Source organism: Pleurodeles waltl, chromosome 12, assembly GCF_031143425.1.
Source record: "Pleurodeles waltl isolate 20211129_DDA chromosome 12, aPleWal1.hap1.20221129, whole genome shotgun sequence".
Classification (NCBI taxonomy): Eukaryota; Metazoa; Chordata; class Amphibia; order Caudata; family Salamandridae; genus Pleurodeles; species Pleurodeles waltl.
Genome location: NC_090451.1, coordinates 537,194,972 through 537,214,412, shown reverse-complemented (window position 1 = coordinate 537,214,412; position 19,441 = coordinate 537,194,972). Strand labels below are relative to the sequence as shown.

Sequence of the window (19,441 nt, the reverse complement as noted above, 5' to 3'; positions counted from 1 at the left end):
CCATGGGCGCACTCTACTCCCCGCAGAGCAGAGGGAATTACAGCACATTCCGTAAAACGCCCTTTCGAGGGGGGTTTCGGGGTCAAAGCACACAAGCCAGCACCTCACAAGCAACACCGTCCACTTACCAGGGACAGTATAGAGGAGGTTTTCGGGGACAATATAGAGGAGGGCAATTCCCTAGAAATAGAGGGAGATTTCAAAGCCCCAAAACCCCTACTACTAAACAATGACTCACATGTCACTCACCCCCTCCACACAACACCAGTGGGGGGAAGAATAGGTCATTATTACAAAGCATGGGAGGAAATCACTACAGACACTTGGGTTCTAGCAATTATCCAACATGGTTATTGCATAGAATTTCTACAATTCCCTCCAAACATACCACCAAAAGCACAAAATTTAACAACACACCATTCCAATCTCCTGGAGATAGAAGTGCAGGCACTATTGCAAAAGAATGCAATCGAATTAGTGCCAAACACACAAATAAACACAGGAGTTTACTCACTGTACTTTCTGATACCAAAGAAGGACAAAACGCTGAGACCAATCCTAGACCTCAGAGTAGTGAACACTTTCATCAAATCAGACCACTTCCACATGGTCACACTACAAGAAGTATTGCCATTGCTAAAACTACACGACCACATGGCAACTTTAGACCTCAAGGATGCTTATTTCCATATACCAATACACCCATCTCACAGGAAATACCTAAGGTTCGTATTCAAAGGAATACATTACCAATTCAAGGTACTGCCTTTCGGATTAACAACCGCACCAAGAGTCTTTACCAAATGTCTAGCGGTAGTCGCTGCACACATAAGAAGGCAGCAAATACATGTGTTCCCATATTTGGACGACTGGCTAATCAAGGCCCATTCGTTCATACAGTGCTCAAATCACACAAATCAGATCATACAAACCCTCTTCAAACTCGGGTTCACCGTCAATTTCACAAAATCCAAAATTCTGCCACGCAAGGTACAACAATACCTGGGAGCCATAATAGACACATCAAAGGGAGTAGCCACTCCAAGTCCACAAAGAATTCAAAATTTCAACACCATCATACAACGCATGTATCCAACACAAAAGATACAGGCAAAGATGGTATTACAACTCCTAGGCATGATGTCATCATGCATAGCCATTGTCCCAAACGCAAGACTGCACATGAGGCCCTTACAACAATGCCTAGCATCACAGTGGTCTCAAGCACAGGGTCACCTTCTAGATCTGGTGTTAATAGACCGCCAAACTTACCTCTCGCTTCTATGGTGGAACAACATAAATTTAAACAAGGGGCGGCCTTTCCAAGACCCAGTGCCACAATACGTAATAACAACAGATGCTTCCATGACAGGGTGGGGAGCACACCTCAATCAACACAGCATACAAGGACAATGGAACGTACATCAAACAAAACTGCATATCAATCACCTAGAACTGCTAGCAGTTTTTCAAGCACTAAAAGCTTTCCAACCAATAATAGTTCACAAATACATTCTCGTCAAAACAGACAACATGACAACAATGTATTATCTAAACAAGCAGGGAGGGACGCACTCCACGCAGTTAAGCCTGCTAGCACAAAAAATTTGGCATTGGGCAATTCACAACCAAATTCGCCTAATTGCACAGTTTATACCAGGGATACAAAATCAACTCGCAGACAATCTCTCTCGAGATCACCAACAGGTCCACGAATGGGAAATTCACCCCCAAATTCTGAACACTTATTTCAAACTCTGGGGAACACCTCAGATAGACTTGTTTGCGACAAGGGAGAACGCAAAATGCCAAAACTTCGCATCCAGGTACCCACACAAACAATCCCAAGGCAATGCCCTATGGATGAACTGGTCAGGGATATTTGCTTACGCTTTTCCTCCTCTCCCTCTCCTTCCTTACCTGGTAAACAAACTCAGTCAAAGCAAACTCAAACTCATATTGATAGCACCAACTTGGGCAAGGCAACCCTGGTACACAACGCTGCTAGACCTATCAGTGGTACCCTGCATCAAATTGCCCAACAGGCCAGATCTGTTGACACAGCACAACCAAAAGATCAGACACCCAGATCCAGCATCGCTGAATCTAGCAATCTGGCTCCTGAAATCCTAGAATTCGGGCACTTACAACTTACCCAAGAATGTATGGAAGTCATAAAACAAGCAAGAAGGCCATCCACCAGGCACTGCTATGCAAGTAAATGGAAGAGGTTTGTTTGCTACTGCCATATTAATCAAATACAACCATTACACACAACTCCAGAACATGTAGTGGGTTACTTGCTTCACTTACAAAAATCTAACCTGGCTTTCTCTTCCATTAAAATACACCTTGCAGCAATATCTGCATACCTGCAAACTACCTATTCAACTTCCCTATATAAAATACCAGTCATTAAAGCATTCATGGAGGGCCTTAGGAGAATTATACCACCAAGAACACCACCTGTTCCTTCATGGAACCTAAATGTTGTCCTAACTAGACTTATGGGTCCACCTTTTGAACCCATGCACTCCTGCGACATACAGTTCCTAACCTGGAAGGTGGCATTTCTCATCGCCATTACTTCCCTGAGAAGAGTAAGCGAGATTCAGGCGTTTACTATACAGGAACCTTTTATACAACTACACAAAAATAAAGTCGTCCTAAGGACCAATCCTAAATTTTTGCCAAAGGTTATTTCACCGTTCCATCTAAATCAAACAGTGGAACTTCCAGTGTTCTTTCCACAGCCAGATACCGTAGCTGAAAGGGCACTACATACATTAGATGTCAAAAGAGCATTAATGTATTACATTGACAGAACAAAAAACATCAGAAAGACTAAACAACTCTTTATTGCATTTCAAAAACCTCACGCAGGAAACCCAATTTCAAAACAAGGTATAGCCAGATGGATAGTTAAATGCATCCAAATCTGCTACCTTAAAGCTAAACGACAGCTGCCCATTACACCAAGGGCACACTCAACCAGAAAGAAAGGTGCTACCATGGCCTTTCTAGGAAACATCCCAATGCAAGAAATATGTAAGGCAGCCACATGGTCTACGCCTCACACATTCACCAAGCACTACTGTGTAGACGTGTTATCCGCACAACAAGCCACAGTAGGTCAAGCTGTATTAAGGACATTATTTCAGACTACTTCCACTCCTACAGGCTGATCCACCGCTTTTGGGGAAATAACTGCTTACTAGTCTATTGCAGAACATGCGTATCTACAGCGACAGATGCCATCGAACTGAAAATGTCACTTACCCAGTGTACATCTGTTCGTGGCATCAGTCGCAGTAGATTCGCATGTGCCCACCCGCCTCCCCGGGAGCCTGTAGCAGTTTGGAAGTTACCTTCAATTATTTATATATGTATCATCTCAACCTTAAATAGGTGCATACTTAGTCACTCCATTGCATGGGCACTATTACTACAATTCAACTCCTACCTCACCCTCTGCGGGGAAAAACAATCGAAGATGGAGTCGACGCCCATGCGCAATGGAGACAAAAGGAGGAGTCACTCGGTCCCGTGACTCGAAAGACTTCTTCGAAGAAAAACAACTTGTAACACTCCGGCCCAACACCAGATGGCGAGCTATTGCAGAACATGCGAATCTACTGCGACTGATGCCACGAACAGATGTACACTGGGTAAGTGACATTTTCAATTTCTGGCGCTATTGGGATTCTGCCCCCCTTGGGGGCAGAAAGGCCTAAAAAAAATAGGCCTATCTGTCCCCAAGGGGGGCAGAACTGCCCAAAAATACATGTGGGCCCCTGGGGGCGACCCTTGCCCAAGGGGCAGCCCCCCAACACAAAAAATAAAAACCAACAATAAAATCCCTGGTGTCTAGTGGCTTTCTGCCCCCCTTGGGGGCAGATCGGCGTAAAAATAGGGCCAATCTGCCCCCAAGGAGGGGAAGAAACGACGATAAATACATTGCGCCCCCGGGGGGAGCGACCCTTGCCCAAGGGGCCACCCCCCAGCACAAAGCACACATACATACATACTATTTCTGGCGCTATTGAGATTCTGCCCCTCTTGGGGGCAGAAAGGCCTAAAAAAAAATAGGCCTCTCTGCCCCCAAGGGGGGCAGAACTGCCCAAAAATACATGAGGGCCCCTGGGGGCGACCCTTACCCAAGGGGCCGCCCCCCAACACAAAAAAAAAAAATCAACAATAAAATCCCTGATGTCTAGTGGCTTTCTGCCCCCCTTGGGGGCAGATCGGCCTAAAAATAGGGCCAATCTGCCCCCAGGGGGGCAGAAACGACGTAAAATACATTTGCCCCCAAAGGGGAGCGATCCTTGCCCAAGGGGTCGCTCCCCTACACTAATAAGCACACAGAGAGAAATCCCTGGTGTCTAGTGGGCATTCCTGCTGCCCGATCGCATCGCGATCGGGCAGCAGGAATGCTCAGAGACATCGAGGGAAAGGAAAACCCTTTCCTTTCCCTCAATGCCTCTCTCAGAGCACCCCCACCCCGCACGAAGGTGAAATACTCACCTTCTCCCTTAGACGCGCTGGAAGCAAATGGCTTCCAGCGCGTCTTTCCCCCTTTCCATGAAATCAGCGCACGATCGCGCGCTGACGTCAGTGGGGGTGGGGGGGGGTTGGCTGTGAAAGGGGAAGGGATTCCCCTTTCAGCCCTGGCCTGGGGGTGTTGGGGGGCGGCCCTCGGGGGAAGCGCTAGCGCTTCCCCCGACTGCCAGTCACAGGACGTAATGGTTACGTCCATGGCGCCACACGGGCGCTGCCATGGACGTAACCATTACGTCCCTGGCGGGGAAGGGGTTAATGTAGGATATTTGTGTTGTAGAGCAACAATTATTGTGATTTAATCCACTTTGACACATTGTCCGGAGTATGGTCTTTAAGACAGTTTGAGCCTTGGGAGACGGAAACTCCGACCTTATACTCTCCATAATGCAATTCTTCGCATGAGCTACTGGAGTCCATTAGGAGTGATTTCTGATTGTTTGGAAGACAGCGTAAAGAACTCAAACCTTTTGTGGTTGGAAAGTCAGGAGGGTTGTTGCTCTCCTTCTGTCCATTGGATGTAAAGAGATTTTGGACTAGAGGGGTAACTAGTGCATTTGTATAAAAACACTAACAATTCTCTTTGTTGCTTTTGCTATAGTGATGAATAAATTATTAGTGAATACATAAAAATGTTTCATTTTTCCAAAAACAAATTACACGCAATTTGAAGTCTTATTCGTTTATGGAATTTGATCTGTGGTTAATTACAACATTAATAGTATTTAATATTGCTGAAATATTTGAACGCAAATGATTTCTCTATGAACATTGTGTGCTTTACTACTTTTTATATAAAGCAGTTACTTTATTTTTTTGGGAAATGCAGCCTGTTTTCCTCCTTAAAAGGGTTACCACCAATTTAAATTGATGATAAATGAGATTGTGTTGCAACCGCAATTGCGGTGACAAAACAATCATACGTGCCACTGCGACTCGCAATCAGGAAGGGATGCTTTTGGAACACCCCTTCATAATTGCGAGTCACAATCCCTATTTTGTGAGTCGGTATGTGCATCAGGAGTTGGGGGACTTCCTGCACGCCCTCCTTGGTCCACGAAGATGGTGTGGAGGTCCTAGTTGCAGGGTCACTGTCCAGAGAGGTCCTCTTTTGGGCTTGGGGTAAGTCCATTCACCACTGGACTACAGGTTACCCAGTATCGTAGTCAGAGGCCATTACTTCCTGGGTCGATAACTCTCCTTCTGAGGATCTCGCCAACTCCAAAAGCACTTCTGGGCTCAGCTAACTCTGGTGCAACCCTGTGTGTTGGATCTTGGTCCTTGGTGCTGGTGTCTGCTTGAAGACTTTGGGCTACCAACTTATCCCAGCAGGCTTTGTCAGCTGTTGTCTGTGCAGCAAACAGGTGGCCAGTTGGCGGGCCTCAAGTCCCTTGACTTGACTGGGTTCAGGAGACAGCTACTTCTTGAGCAGGACATGGCAGGCACAGCCTCTTAGCTAGCCACCAGGTGCAGTCTATGGTGCAGGAGAAGTCCTTTTTCCAGGTTGGTTGAGATCTGAGGACTGGGTGCCAGGGGTGCCCCTTTAATGCTCAGAAAAAAATGCCCTCATGGCAAGATGCAGTTGATAGCCAGTGAGCTACCAGATTCCTTATCACCTGGTGATGACTTTCTGTGGAGTATCTGGCTATCCCAGGATGCACCATTCTGCCCACTCTCAAAATTGCGAGACCCCTCGCTTGGTGTTCAGACCTCACTAGCCTAACCCTGAGGTGTGGCTACCTTGGGGCTACACACCATTGGCAAAACGGGTTTGGCAACTGGTTTCCCCTCTTTGCTCCCTGTGCCAGCCTGTCTATCTTAACAGTGGAACAGCCCTCCTCCCTACTGTGACACATCTGCCCTTCAAATACAGCTTCTCCTTTGAAACCTGCCTTTTAGGGCTAACACCCAAGTGGCTGCCTGCAGGAGGGAGGTAACACCTCTCTGGCTTGCAGTCACTCTTTGTTCTCCTTCCTGAGTCGTTGGCATGGGGCACCTCCTGTGTGGTGCAACAATACTGCAAGCCCTGGGGTACTGCTTTAATTTACGTGCCCTGGGTGCCATATACTAGGACACTTACAGGTAGGTTAGCCATTTCCAGTTGGGTACAACCAGTTAGAAATACACTTTAGGGTCAGAGCACTGGCATTGGGGTCTGATTAGCAGGCTTCAGTGCACTCCGTAGGGGTGACCATACAAAAAGGCATTTCCTTACAACTGGTATTAAGCCATACAAATTATTCTGGTCCTTCAGTTACTCATGTCACTGTATATGTTGTTCTTTGCGCAGTGATTTACCCTCTGCTCTCTTTACTTTGCAGACCCAGGCAGGAGAAGGCAGAGTGTACAAGTGCCTCTTCAATCACAAGTTTGAGGAAACAATGAGCGAAAAAGTGAGTATTTCTGAACTGGGAAAGTACAACTATCTAAATCTTCCATGTGTGGAATGATCTAACAATGCTTAGTGTGCATAAAAGGGAATACTTAATGGCTGAAAACTACACCATGGTATGAATCTGATATTCATTTTCTGTTTAAAAAAAAAAAGTGTATATCAGTCTTTAATGCAAATTGACGAGCAGTACTAAGAATTTAATTTTTCTTTTCTTCAGATTTTTACTATTTTTTCTTTAGTACAATCAAGGTGCAAATGATTAGTTACATAAATCTTCACAGTTTCACTATGCATTTCGTTTTGCAGTCAAACTTAACATTTAACATACTTATTCAATATCCAGTCATCTCAAACCTCCCCTTCCATCCCTCCTATTCCTTTTGAGTTGCACTTATGTTGCATTTGGAGGAGTCAGTTCTCAGGTTGGTTATCTTCTTCCACCATGGGTGAGAGTAGTATGTGTGTGGGGTAAAGGTACTGGGTATTTACTTTGACTGACACCTGAAAGTGGGTTTTAAACTCAAAAGTAAAAAATGAGTCTCCACATTCATTTACAAATGGATTTGCAGTGAATCTCTTGACTCTATTGTGTTACGTCTGCTCCTGCAATTGAGTCAGAATGTTTGGGTGTGAAGCTGTCCATAAATATTCAGCAGTAATCGGAATGTTTGTCTTTTTGTATTGTTTCTCCCAAACAATTAGCCTTGATTTTCCATGATAAAAAAAAAAAACACAGAAGAAAAAAAAAAACTATTTTTAGGGGGAGTGGAGAGAGAACGTTTAATATTTTTCCCTTCCCAAAAACCAATTGTACTGCTTGCAAATTATATAGTTTGTATGCAGCTATGGTCTTTGAGGTTCTGGTGACTTTGTGTACTTGGACATTTAATCAGGGTGATGTTTTATCAGCACAGTTATGCATGTTATGTTCTTCGTGCAAGTGAAATATGGGTTTCAAAAATGAAACCAGAAACCCTGTTCATAGTGTATGCATGTGGTTCCAGCTTTTCATAGACCGTATACAACACACATTCTGGAATTGATTGTACCTTTTAGCACAAAGTATAGTTCCTGTCTTGGGTTTTTGTGATATGTTGTCTATCTCTACTATACCAGACTCAGCACTGATACAAATATATATATATATATATATATATATATATATATAGCACACAGTTCATGGCACAGTACTGTGCACTATCCTTTGTGCAAATTATTAGTGGTTCATTCTGGTACTGTGTGCAGATGTAGAAAAGACGTGGATTGCTCTCAACTTTGGGTCTATTTGACTGATATCTAAAGGATCTTTCAATAACTGTCTACCTAGATTTGATAATTAGGTGTGGATTGGTCTGGGAAGGCGGATGGGAATTTTACTGTCTGAGCCAAATACGCTTTCTACAAGGGATTCTTGGCAAGCAAGAACAAGAAAAATGCTCTGGAAGTCAAATGACCACCAGGTAGTAATAGGAAGAGTATTTGTACAGAGCATGATTAGACTAGCCCGTTTTAGTGGATACTTAACAGTGATACTGGGTACTGTGGCAGTTTCCCTCGGGCATACCAGCAAACCATGCTCTGTAGGCTTTTTGGGCACAGGTACTTGGTACAAGTTGTGGCCTGAGAAATTGTCTTATTAGGTGGTCCTGCAGAGCATTGCCTTTTGCTGTGCTCTTTTGAGCAAGGGCAGTAAACATTATGGCTTGCACTCTCTGCCCTAAGATGCCTTGCATGGCTGAAGACGATATATATAAGGTTCTGGGGCAGAGGAATTGGTGTAGGGCATGGCCAGAGGCCACACTGTCTCTATGCTCTGCTGGGCACAACTGAAGACTGTTACCAATTAGCTCTAGAGGCAAGGAGAGTGGCCATGCCCTTTGCCTGCTGGATCCAGCTGGAGGACCTTGAGTGTTGTGGTTGTACAACACATTCTGCACTTGATTCACAGTGGTAGTGGTGACCAGAAGTCACATGCTCCTCAGGAAGGATGTGTAAGCCTGCTTTAATGCACACTAGAAAGGAATACTACACATCAGTATAGTGACAACACAATTTAGCACTGTTAGACAGGGCTGCGTATGTTTGTTATCCAGTATCACTCACCCACACTAGATGTTCCTTCCTACCCAATCCATGCAGTCCATTCCTTCTTGGGGATAGGGTATTAGTGTGATTGTGGCTCAGGTGCAGATCTCCTCTATATTTGCTTGTGCTCATTCTCACACAGTTCAGCTTTTATAGTTTTACAGTATGAGTCTTTTCTGTATTCACATGCTGTCCGTTATTCCACCATCTAGTGGTTAGGTCACAAACTTCCCTTAGTCTCGTCTTTCTCATTTTTTTTTTTTTTTTGCTGTTGATTGTTTCTACAATTTAGTATCTAGCCCAACCTTCTCCTGATGACATCAGCCTGACTCTCGAGCCACACACAGAAGAATAATAGATCTTTTATGAAGAAGACCCAGTCACAAGGCCTGTTCTGTGATGCAGGACCTGAAGACATTGAAGAATCTTAAGATAGATTCCCCACAGGAGGAAGTAGACAATATCTGTTTAGGTCTTCCCATCTAGATGACATTGCCATGTACAACTCAATTGTCAAGAAAGCAGCAGACTGGTATGAGGTCCAGTTGAAGGAAGACAGGTTGCAGACATGTTTTTCTGTTAGAGACTCTCCTAGCTTCTCAGAGCAAAAACCAGTACCTGCCAATGCTTTCTCGCATCCTGGACCAGGGGAGAGAAGCCGTCAGAGGCAGCAAACTCCAGGTCAGTGACACTCAGGGTGGGAGACTAAATATATACATTCCTTGAGGGACCTTGCTTATGTATGGGATAACGTGTTGGCAGATTCTATCGTTGTGGCTAAGGGAAAGAGACATGTGCCATCTTCAGGGCCACCCTGGTTAGAAAAAGTAAACAGATGGAAATAGTGTGGCTGAAATTTGAAAGGGATTGCCATGCAGTGGATCATCACAAACTCTAACACTGATCAGCAGATGTGCTCTCCAACAATGTAAAGAGATGGGAGAACTGATGAAGCACCTGCCAGGGTCGAACCAGAAGAGTGCAAGCTCCCTCATGAAGGAGGGCAAGAATATTGTAAATACATACTTAAAATCAGTGTTTGACACCACTGACAGTGAGTAGGTAACTCATGTCTGATTGACTGATTTGCATATGGCTGGGTCCATACTGGGGTGGCATGGTGAGCAAAAGAACGATGGATTAAACCCAGATCTGTGACTAGGGGTGAAGGTTTGCATTGTTCAGCACTCTATCCATCATCCTTTGGGGTTGTTAAAATCATGTCAGGGACAGCATTGAGGAGACCCGCTTGGCTACTGGTTTCAGGCCTCAAAAAAGAAGTCCAGGCCAATGTCATAAACGCGTCATTCAACAAAGAACATCTTTGGTAGTGCAGTAGATGAGACACTGCAACAGCTTAAACATAGTGACATGGCTATATTGATGGAGCCCTGTAGTGTGGAGGATAACCGAGGTGAGACAGCTTGATAAGAGGCTTTCCAGGCTGTCACACCAGGCTTTTCAGTACATTATTCGGACAAAGGTGCCAATACAACAATGGAAGCGCCACATGCAACACAGGCAGCCCTTTTGCGGATGGGCTAGGGGCAGAGGTCACAAAGCCAGAGCCCTCCCCCCACATACAACACCTGTGTATGTTGCCACTGAAGGGGAGGGAAACTGTTCAACTTACTTCCTGATCCTACAAACAGACAAATCGCTACAGCCATTTGGCTCTGAATCTGGGAATGGATCCAGAGCCAATGGTCAAAAGAGATGGGGAGTTGAAAAGATCTAGTGGTTGTCATGCAGAGAGTATAGGTGGAGCGGGTGTGGTGGAACAGAGTAAACATAACAGTAGGAAGAGCTACCTCCTCAGACAGTGACAGTAAAGAAATGGCTCCCTGTTGCAGTTACCCCCCACTTTTTACCTGATACTGATGCTGACTTGACTGAGAAGTGTGCTGGGACCCTGCTAACCAGGCCCCAGCACCAGTGTTTTCACCTAAAATGTACCATTGTCTCCACAATTGGCCCAACCCTGGCACCCAGGTAAGCCCCTTGTAACTGGTACCCCTGGTACCAAGGGCCCTGATGCCAGGGAAGGTCTCTAAGGGCTGCAGCATGTCTTATGCCACCCTAGGGACCCCTCACTCAGCACAGACACACTGCTTGCCAGCTTGTGTGTGCTGGTGGGGAGAAAATGACTAAGTCGACATGGCACTCCCCTCAGGGTGCCATGCCAACCTCACACTGCCTATGGCTTAGGTAAGTCACCCCTCTAACAGGCCTTGCAGCCCTAAGGCAGGGTGCACTATACCACAGGTGAGGGCATAAGTGCATGAGCACTATGCCCCTACAGTGTCTAAACAAAACTATAGACATTGTAAGTGCAGGGTAGCCATAAGAGTATATGGGCTGGGAGTCTGTCAAAAACGAACTCCACAGCTCCATAATGGCTACACTGAATACTGAGAAGTTTAGTATCAAACTTCTCAGAATAATAAACCCACACTGATGCCAGTGTTGGATTTATTAAAAAATGCACACAGAGGTCATCTTAGAGATGCCCCCTGTATTTTACCCAATTGTTCAGTGCAGGACTGACTGGTCTGTGCCAGCCTGCTGCTGAGAGAAGAGTTTCTGACCCCATGCGGTGAGAGCCTTTGTGCTCTCTGAGGACAGAAACAAAGCCTGCTCTGGGTGGAGGTGCTTCACACCTCCCCCCTGCAGGAACTGTAACACCTAGCAGTGAGCTTCTAAGGCTCAAGCTTCGTGTTACAATGCCCCAGGGCACTCCAGCTAGTAGAGATGCCAGCCCCCACTTTTGGCGGCAAGTCCATGAGAGATAATGAGAAAAACAAGGAGGAGTCACTGGCCAGTCAGGACAGCCCCTAAGGTGTCCTGAGCTGAGGTGACTCTGACTTTCAGAAATCCTCCATCTTGCAGATGGAGGATTCCCCCAATAGGGATAGGAATGTGACCCCCTCCCCTTGGGAGGAGGCACAAAGAGGGTGTACCCACCCTCGGGGCTAGTAGCCATTGGCTACTAACCCACCAGACCTAAACACGCCCTTAAATTTTGTATTTAAGGGCTCCCCTGAACCTAAGAATTTAGATTCCTGAAACTACAAGAAGAAGAGGACTGCTGAGCGGAAAAACCCCTGCAGAGGAAGAACAGAAGACACCAACTGCTTTGGCCCCAGACTTACTGGCCTGTCTCCTGCCTTACAAAGAAACCTGCTCCAGCAACGCTTTCCAAGGGACCAGCGACCTCTGAATCCTCTGAGGACTGCCCTGCTTCAAGAAAGACAAGAAACTCCAGAGGACAGCGGCACTGCTCCAAAAGAACTGCAACTTTGTTACAGAGGAGCAGATTTAAAGACCCCTGCAAATCCCCGCAAGAAGCGTGAGTCTTGCAACACTGCACCCGGCGACCCCGACTCGACTGGTGGAGAACCAACACCTCAGGGAGGACCCTCCGGCGACTCCGAGACCGTGAGTAACCAAAGTTGTCCCCCCTGAGCCCCCACAGCGACGCCTGCAGAGGGAATCCCGAGGCTCCCCCTGACCGCGACTGCCTGAACCTAAAGTCCCGACGGCTGGAAAAGACCCTGCACCCGCAGCCCCCAGCACCTGAAGGAACGGAACTTCTGTGCAGGAGTGACCCCCAGGAGGCCCTCTCCCTTTCCCAGGTGGTGGCTACCCCGAGGAGCCCCCCCCTTGCCTCCCTGCACCGCTGAAGAGACCCCTTGGTCTCCCATTGAAATCAACAGAGAACCCGACGCTTGTTTGCACACTGCACCCGGCCGCCCCCGCGCTGCTGAGGGTGTACTTTCTGTGTGGACTTGGGTCCCCCACGGTGCCCTACAAAACCCCCCTTGTCTGCCCTCCGAAGACGCAGGTACTTACCTGCTGGCAGACTGGAACCGGGGCACCCCCTTCTCTCCATTGAAGCCTATGTGTTTTGGGCACCTCTTTGACCTCTGCACCTGACCGGCCCTGAGCTGCTGGTGTGGTAACTTTGGGGTTGCTCTGAACCCCCAACGGTGGGCTACCTTGGACCCAAAACTGAACCCTGTAGGTAATTTACTTACCTGCTAAAACTAACAATACTTTACCTCCCCCAAGAACTGTGAAAATTGCAGTGTGTCCACTTTTAAAACAGCTTATTGTGTTTTATGTAAAAAGTATATATGCTACTGTGATTATTCAAAGTTCCTAAAGTACTTACCTGCAATACCTTTCAAATGAGATTACATGTAGAATTTGAACCTGTGGTTCTTAAAATAAACTAAGAAAATATATTTTTCTATAACAAAACCTATTGGCTGGATTTGTCTCGGAGTGTGTGTTCCTCATTTATTGCCTGGGTGTATGTACAACAAATGCTCAACACTACTCCTTTGATAAGCCTACTGCTCGACCACACTACCACAAAATAGAGCATTAGTATTATCTCTTTTTGCCACTATCTTACCTCTAAGGGGAACCCTTGGACTCTGTGCATGCTATTCCTTACTTTGAAATAGCACATACAGAGCCAACTTCCTACAGTGACCTTCACCACAGACATCTTTTCACTTGGAATGGAGAACACATATAGGGAGGTTCAACATCAGGGGAGTCTACCTATTGAAGGTAAAAAAGTGTCCCGAGCCTTAAAGACTTTCAGGAACAGTAATGGCTCTCCATCACACATCATTCATGTACCATGCAAGCTACACATTCAACCATGTACAGTATACACTTGGAATGTTAACACGAGGAGTCTAGTGAGTGCATAGAATCAGAACTTTACGGGAGTGGGTGAGTAGGCCTCCACTCTAGTGACTGGGAAAGGTCTGGTCACTTCTGTGGAGCCTCAAAAGTGTGCTACTACCACCGCCAATAGCCCACTGTCGGGGAGGCTGTGCTTCTCTAGGTCAAAGCACAGGTGAAAGACCTCATGTCAAGGGATAGACCTAGACCTTTGCACAAACGCTTGATTATCATGACACTGTAGTAAAAACCAGGATATCAATTACAGGCAGCTGGGCACTTGTGGCAGAGGAACATGACTACACCTTGCAGGGTACATTCCTGCTCCATCACTTAAGGGCACTTTGCTATGTTAGATCATCAGAAGAATGTAACTGTTACTTCATTTTTGATATCTGATAACATGTAGGTGCATGAACAGTGTCTGTGATGATGGGTTTATGGTTGCTTGAGAAACTAGAGCTAGGGATTTTCATTGAGTTGTTCATTTTGGATTGTTACACCTCTTCAGTTGATGTTTTATGAGGCAGCCTGCAGCGTGATTAAAGTCTGGATTGCTTTCTATTCCTATGCTAATTATCTGGAAAATAGAATCCATATGCTGGTTGATCCCGAGATCAGCTTGGGTATGCAGAAACTTCCCATATATTTTCTTTCTGTGTGTTTTAAATAATTTAAAACAACATTTTATAATAATGTGGAATTTGATTTTTACACAGACTCGCTAGCTGCTAGAATCAAACTGCAATTTCCCCTTTAAAATAAAAGCAAAACAAAGAAGGGAAATGGTGCATAAAACATGACAGCATTTTGCACAAGTCACTGTCTGCATTGTCCCTCGTGCAATGTTATATTATGGTGATATATATATAGCGCTCTTTCTGCCATTAGTATGGCCTCACTGTTGGAATTGGGGTACCCTTTACACCATGGTTTTTAAGATTTAATCTTGAACAGGAGTCATATATAAGGTTGTCTCCACAATGTCATAAGTAGTGTTAAATAACTTATCTGTTGTATATGACCTATTTTCTTGTAATTTATTAATATAGGTTTACCAAACATAGAATAATTACGTGAAGTTCCAAGCAATTTAAATGTTCAGAACGTGCAAAGTGATTCATAGGTGTGACATTATAAAACTACTTACTGAGCCAAAACTCAACTGTCATGACAATAAGAAAATAGTGATTTCTTGTTTTTAATGTTTTGACATTTGTTTAAATTGTTGTTTTCTCTATTTACAGTTAATCAAATGTAAAAATATACATTAAACTCCAAATATAAGCAGTTGGAGCATATGACTGAGAATCTGCAAAATTACAGAATTAACTGCGGAGGCTAAATCTGAACACTCACTGAGCCCTGCATAATGCTTATAAGTCACCTGTTTAAATTGAATCATGATAAAGGCTGAAATGTTTGTCATCCACAATACCTCCATGTGCAAGAAAATAATGGTGCATTAAACAGTTTTGAGGTCTTGTCAAATGGCATACCATGACAATGAAATACACAAGTATTCTTAATGCTGATAAAAAACGAAATATAAACTTTGGTAGTTTGTGTGATGTTGTAAATCATTCACTGTTTGGAATAAGAAGTCTTCAATTACAAATCCTGATAAATCCACTTGGAAAGACAACTTCTTAATTGAATTTTAGACTTTGCTTGTTATTGCTGTTAGCAGTAGTTAGAGGATCATTGATGTTGATATTGAAAGTACACCCACTAAAGTGGTGTAAAAAGGAGTAAATGCTAAATATGACCGACCACTGCATTCATTAGGATGTGTTGAGTTTGACTGAGCTGTTTTGGTGGCGCTGTGGAGAAAGCAGATATACAAATTTAAGCCTGCTTCAAGTAAGAGACACAGTAGGAATTGAGTCCCCCTCCAGCTCAGTAGTGTGTGCAAATTGGACTTTTATAATTTTAATTTCAAAGCTATTGTATAGTTTAAATAGTGCATTTATATTACAGTATCAGGTTCAACTCTTAAATCAGTTAATTTGTATTCTCACTTCATAGCACAATACAAGAAAACATTTCAAAATCTAATAAGACTTTTAGATTTATTGAAAATGACTCCACTGTCTATTTGATATTAGTAACTAACTTGGAGCCAGAAGTAGGAACCTGCCTCTGTCTCATAGGTAGAGTCTCTCTACCAGGTCTCTTTTTAAGCACTTCCTAAAAACTCAACCATAGCAGTTGTGGAACCCCATTAAAACATATGGTTCATTCTAATGTTTCCTTTTGAATGTAAGGTATTTGAGTTGTGAAGTGCAAACATGGTCGACACATTGATTTCCATTGTTTACTTTGCCATTACCATTGAACCTTGGCTTAGATGAATGTATCACAAATCGGTTTAGTAGGTTCAGTTACTTGTATACTCCATAGATGGCTTAGTTGGTTAATATTTTATTTTAGGGAGTTCATTTTGCCTTGTAGCCTTACTGTCTGCTTTCCATTTATGTTTTCGTAGTTATTCAGATTGTTCCTATGTTGCCATCTTCTCCTTTATACATATCTGAAACTAACAATTGTGTGATTGGCATATTTAATTTCTGACCTACCGATTATTGTAGGAGCAGGTTCCTATCTTGAGTTTGGAACTCTCAAACTGTGAATGTTAAACCACTTTGATACATTAACTGCTCTTTAATATGATTTAAATGGCAGATGGGTTTGCTTTTTGGTGTTGTGCTTTTCATTGCTGTAGTTCCAGGGTTTGGATAATAGCATAGGGTTGCTTTAAGTTGATCAGAGTCCTCCTGCATTTGGGCTCCAAAGGTGTAATGGATACTATTTGACATTCCACTATTGTATAGGCATGTGTTTCTCCTTTAGATTTAAAGTAGTGACTTTGATAGAGCATTGATGGTATGTGACGTAAAGGGAAGGAACAGAAGAGAAGTTTAATAAATGGCGTTAGTGATGACTTGATGTTTGGGCAGTGGGGTCAGAGCAGAGGAGGTGGAAGCAGAATTTCCCTTGGCGTGGAGGAGATTGTTAGTCCTATGGTGATGGAAGAGCTTTTGTCTTGTGAACCTTCAAGCTCACATTCTCAGGTATGTATTAAGAGATGTTGGAAAGTTCTGGTATTGCGTCAGGGTTTTGGGTGGGTCTGCATTAAGGAATTACCAAAAATAATGTGTATATATATACCTTCTATGTTGGTCACCTTCAGAATTGGGATCAGTTCATGTTTGAAGACATTGGTAAGATATCATGTTGTAGTGGTATTTTCCTGTAATAAATAATTAGAAGCGAGTAGTGCATTTAAACATCTTCCGCTCCCAGACAAGGCAATTCCTGCCTGAGAGGTAAAACATAATTTTTAAGCAGCGCTCCTAGCGAGGCATGAGCAATGCATCTAGTTTTTCTGTGTTGTACAATTTCCAATTCCAAAACTTTCTTTAGTACTTCGATGATCATAGTTAATAACATATATCATATTACATAATTCATCACTCCATAGCGCATATAAAAAGTGTTAAATAAAAAAAAGTACACACAACACCTTAAAGTAAAAAATTGAATAAAAATAAATTACAAAATAATTTAAAATTGTAAGATGCAGGATACCAGTGCACTGGGAATACGTACTTAAAATGTAACGAATTGATTCACTAATTATGTGCATCACGTAACAATGTTTGATCTTCCTTTAGGAAAAACCCATAACAATAATTCAGTTTCTGTGTAATTCTGCAATGTAATACTCATATTAACGATGCCTTGTATTGACTAATTTATTTTGCTTACAATTCATACACTAGTACGATTACCTAACTCCATATAACAAGTGATCAGAGTTTGCCGCATCAACAAATATGCAACTATAATAACACTACAGTAAATCCATAAAATACCCATACCACAAATAAAATCCAGATATTAAGAATACAGATAAAGCCATATGAAGCCCATACCAAAAACATCAGATGAATTAGCAATAAAGTGCATACAAATAAAGTACATTATACAAAATAGTAACTTTTGCATTCATCACAATCTGGGAACACAGTAAATTGATGTAAATTATTTCTTTAGCTTTTCACTCTTTATCCAGATGTTAAAAAAAAAAAAAAAAAAAAAAAAAAAGCGACTGTCGGAACATACGACTGGAATTGATGTATGAGATCTCAAGATACGCTGGGCTTCAGTACAGTGGGGAACTCCTAAATTTAAGTATAATGGACAAAGCCATTTCCTGGGCTAATTATGGTACCCTGAGCAAACAAATATTCCATGCTCTGTCTCTGGAGCTGAACCACACACTGGGCACACTATAGTAGCTGGATCTCCTTGCCACTTTGTTGTAACCACTCTCGTTGGAAAACGACCAAGTCTGAACTTCATATACAAACTCTTGGCCAGTGATGAGTAATGAGATCCAAATAGGGTTCAAAAGCAGAGACTAGTTTGAATGCCAAAAAATGTTCAGTCAGATGCCCTATTGTTTCACTAGTATTTATGTCAGTATTCACGTAAGACCAAAAAAAGTTTTCAAAAGTCTTGCATCGTTTTCAGAAGTAGATTGTGGCACTTCCCAAATTCCAAATAATCCCATCTTCATGCACTATCTTTGTATAAAACTTAACCATGGGACCTTTACTACTTGCTTTCGAGATAGCAGGTCTTTCAAGGAGTCCCTAAAATACAGTAATTCAGGAACTGACCATATCCGGATCCAAATAAAGGCTTAATTTGAGCCAAATCGCCCACTCGTCTCATACCCAGATCAAAATACAGTGGAATATCAGGGGTACTTACTGGTACCGAAACCAGAGCTCTAACGGAATTGTTCTCAGCCACCTGCAGCTTTTGCAAATCAGCATAGCTCTAGATTTCTGCCCCATATAATGATTTCCGAACTATAATGGTAAGTGAATTTTACATTCTTCTCATTGGAATTTAGATATTCACAAAGAGTACTAACTGTTCAACACTGCCCGTCCATATCAAAAGACAGTCATCTAAATAACGTCCTCAGTATATGTGTCTGCCATTGAGTGGAATCAGGACCTCCAGACCCACCTCTCCTCAAACCAACCCATAAAAAGATTTGCATAAGAAGGATAGAATCTGGAGCCAATCATCACCCCTTATTTTTGTCTGTACCAATCTTTATCAAATAGAAAAAAATTAAGACTCTTATCTATCATTTCCATCAACATCTCTGGATTCCAACAGGCTAGCAGATCTTTTGTTAAGAAAACACTATCGCTTGTAAACCTAAATCATGCCCAATACAAGTATATATCAAGACATCTAGTGTCGACATCTGTACACATGGAAGCTAAGATTTATTTGAAACCCTACATCTGCATACATTGAAGAGAAAGATGTCGATTTGAAAACAATAAATTACAGATAGGTGAACCACACTGAAGAACTAGGACGCCTCTCTTTCTGATTGGACTTTTTATTGATAGTGTGTTCTCAAGCTGTGCTGGTGCATTTTCCATTTGATCAAAAAATGTATATATAGATTTGATAATGATTTTGTTAGACACATACTGTTATTTGTTAGAGCGAGTGCCTCTGATACTACTGTTTAGTCCTATAGGCCTCTATTGGTAGGGAAATAGGATGGAAATGGGCATTCTTTTGAAATCTGAGTATATCTTTAGATCTGTGTGAGATTAACTATGAGCCTTTATTGATTTGTGACCCCCATTTAAATTTATCAGT

The 19,441-nt window shown here is 43.2% G+C and overlaps 1 protein-coding gene across 2 annotated transcripts in view; it reads left to right on the top strand.

Annotated features, from left to right (window-relative positions):
- GLG1 (golgi glycoprotein 1) overlaps positions 1 to 19,441 on the top strand; it is a 619,378-nt gene that overhangs the window by 142,250 nt on the left and 457,687 nt on the right. For both annotated transcript variants that reach the window (XM_069217558.1, XM_069217559.1), the window contains exon 6: positions 6,879 to 6,950. In XM_069217558.1, the coding sequence (XP_069073659.1) occupies positions 6,879 to 6,950 (72 nt within the window). The remainder of the gene's footprint in view (positions 1 to 6,878; positions 6,951 to 19,441) is intronic.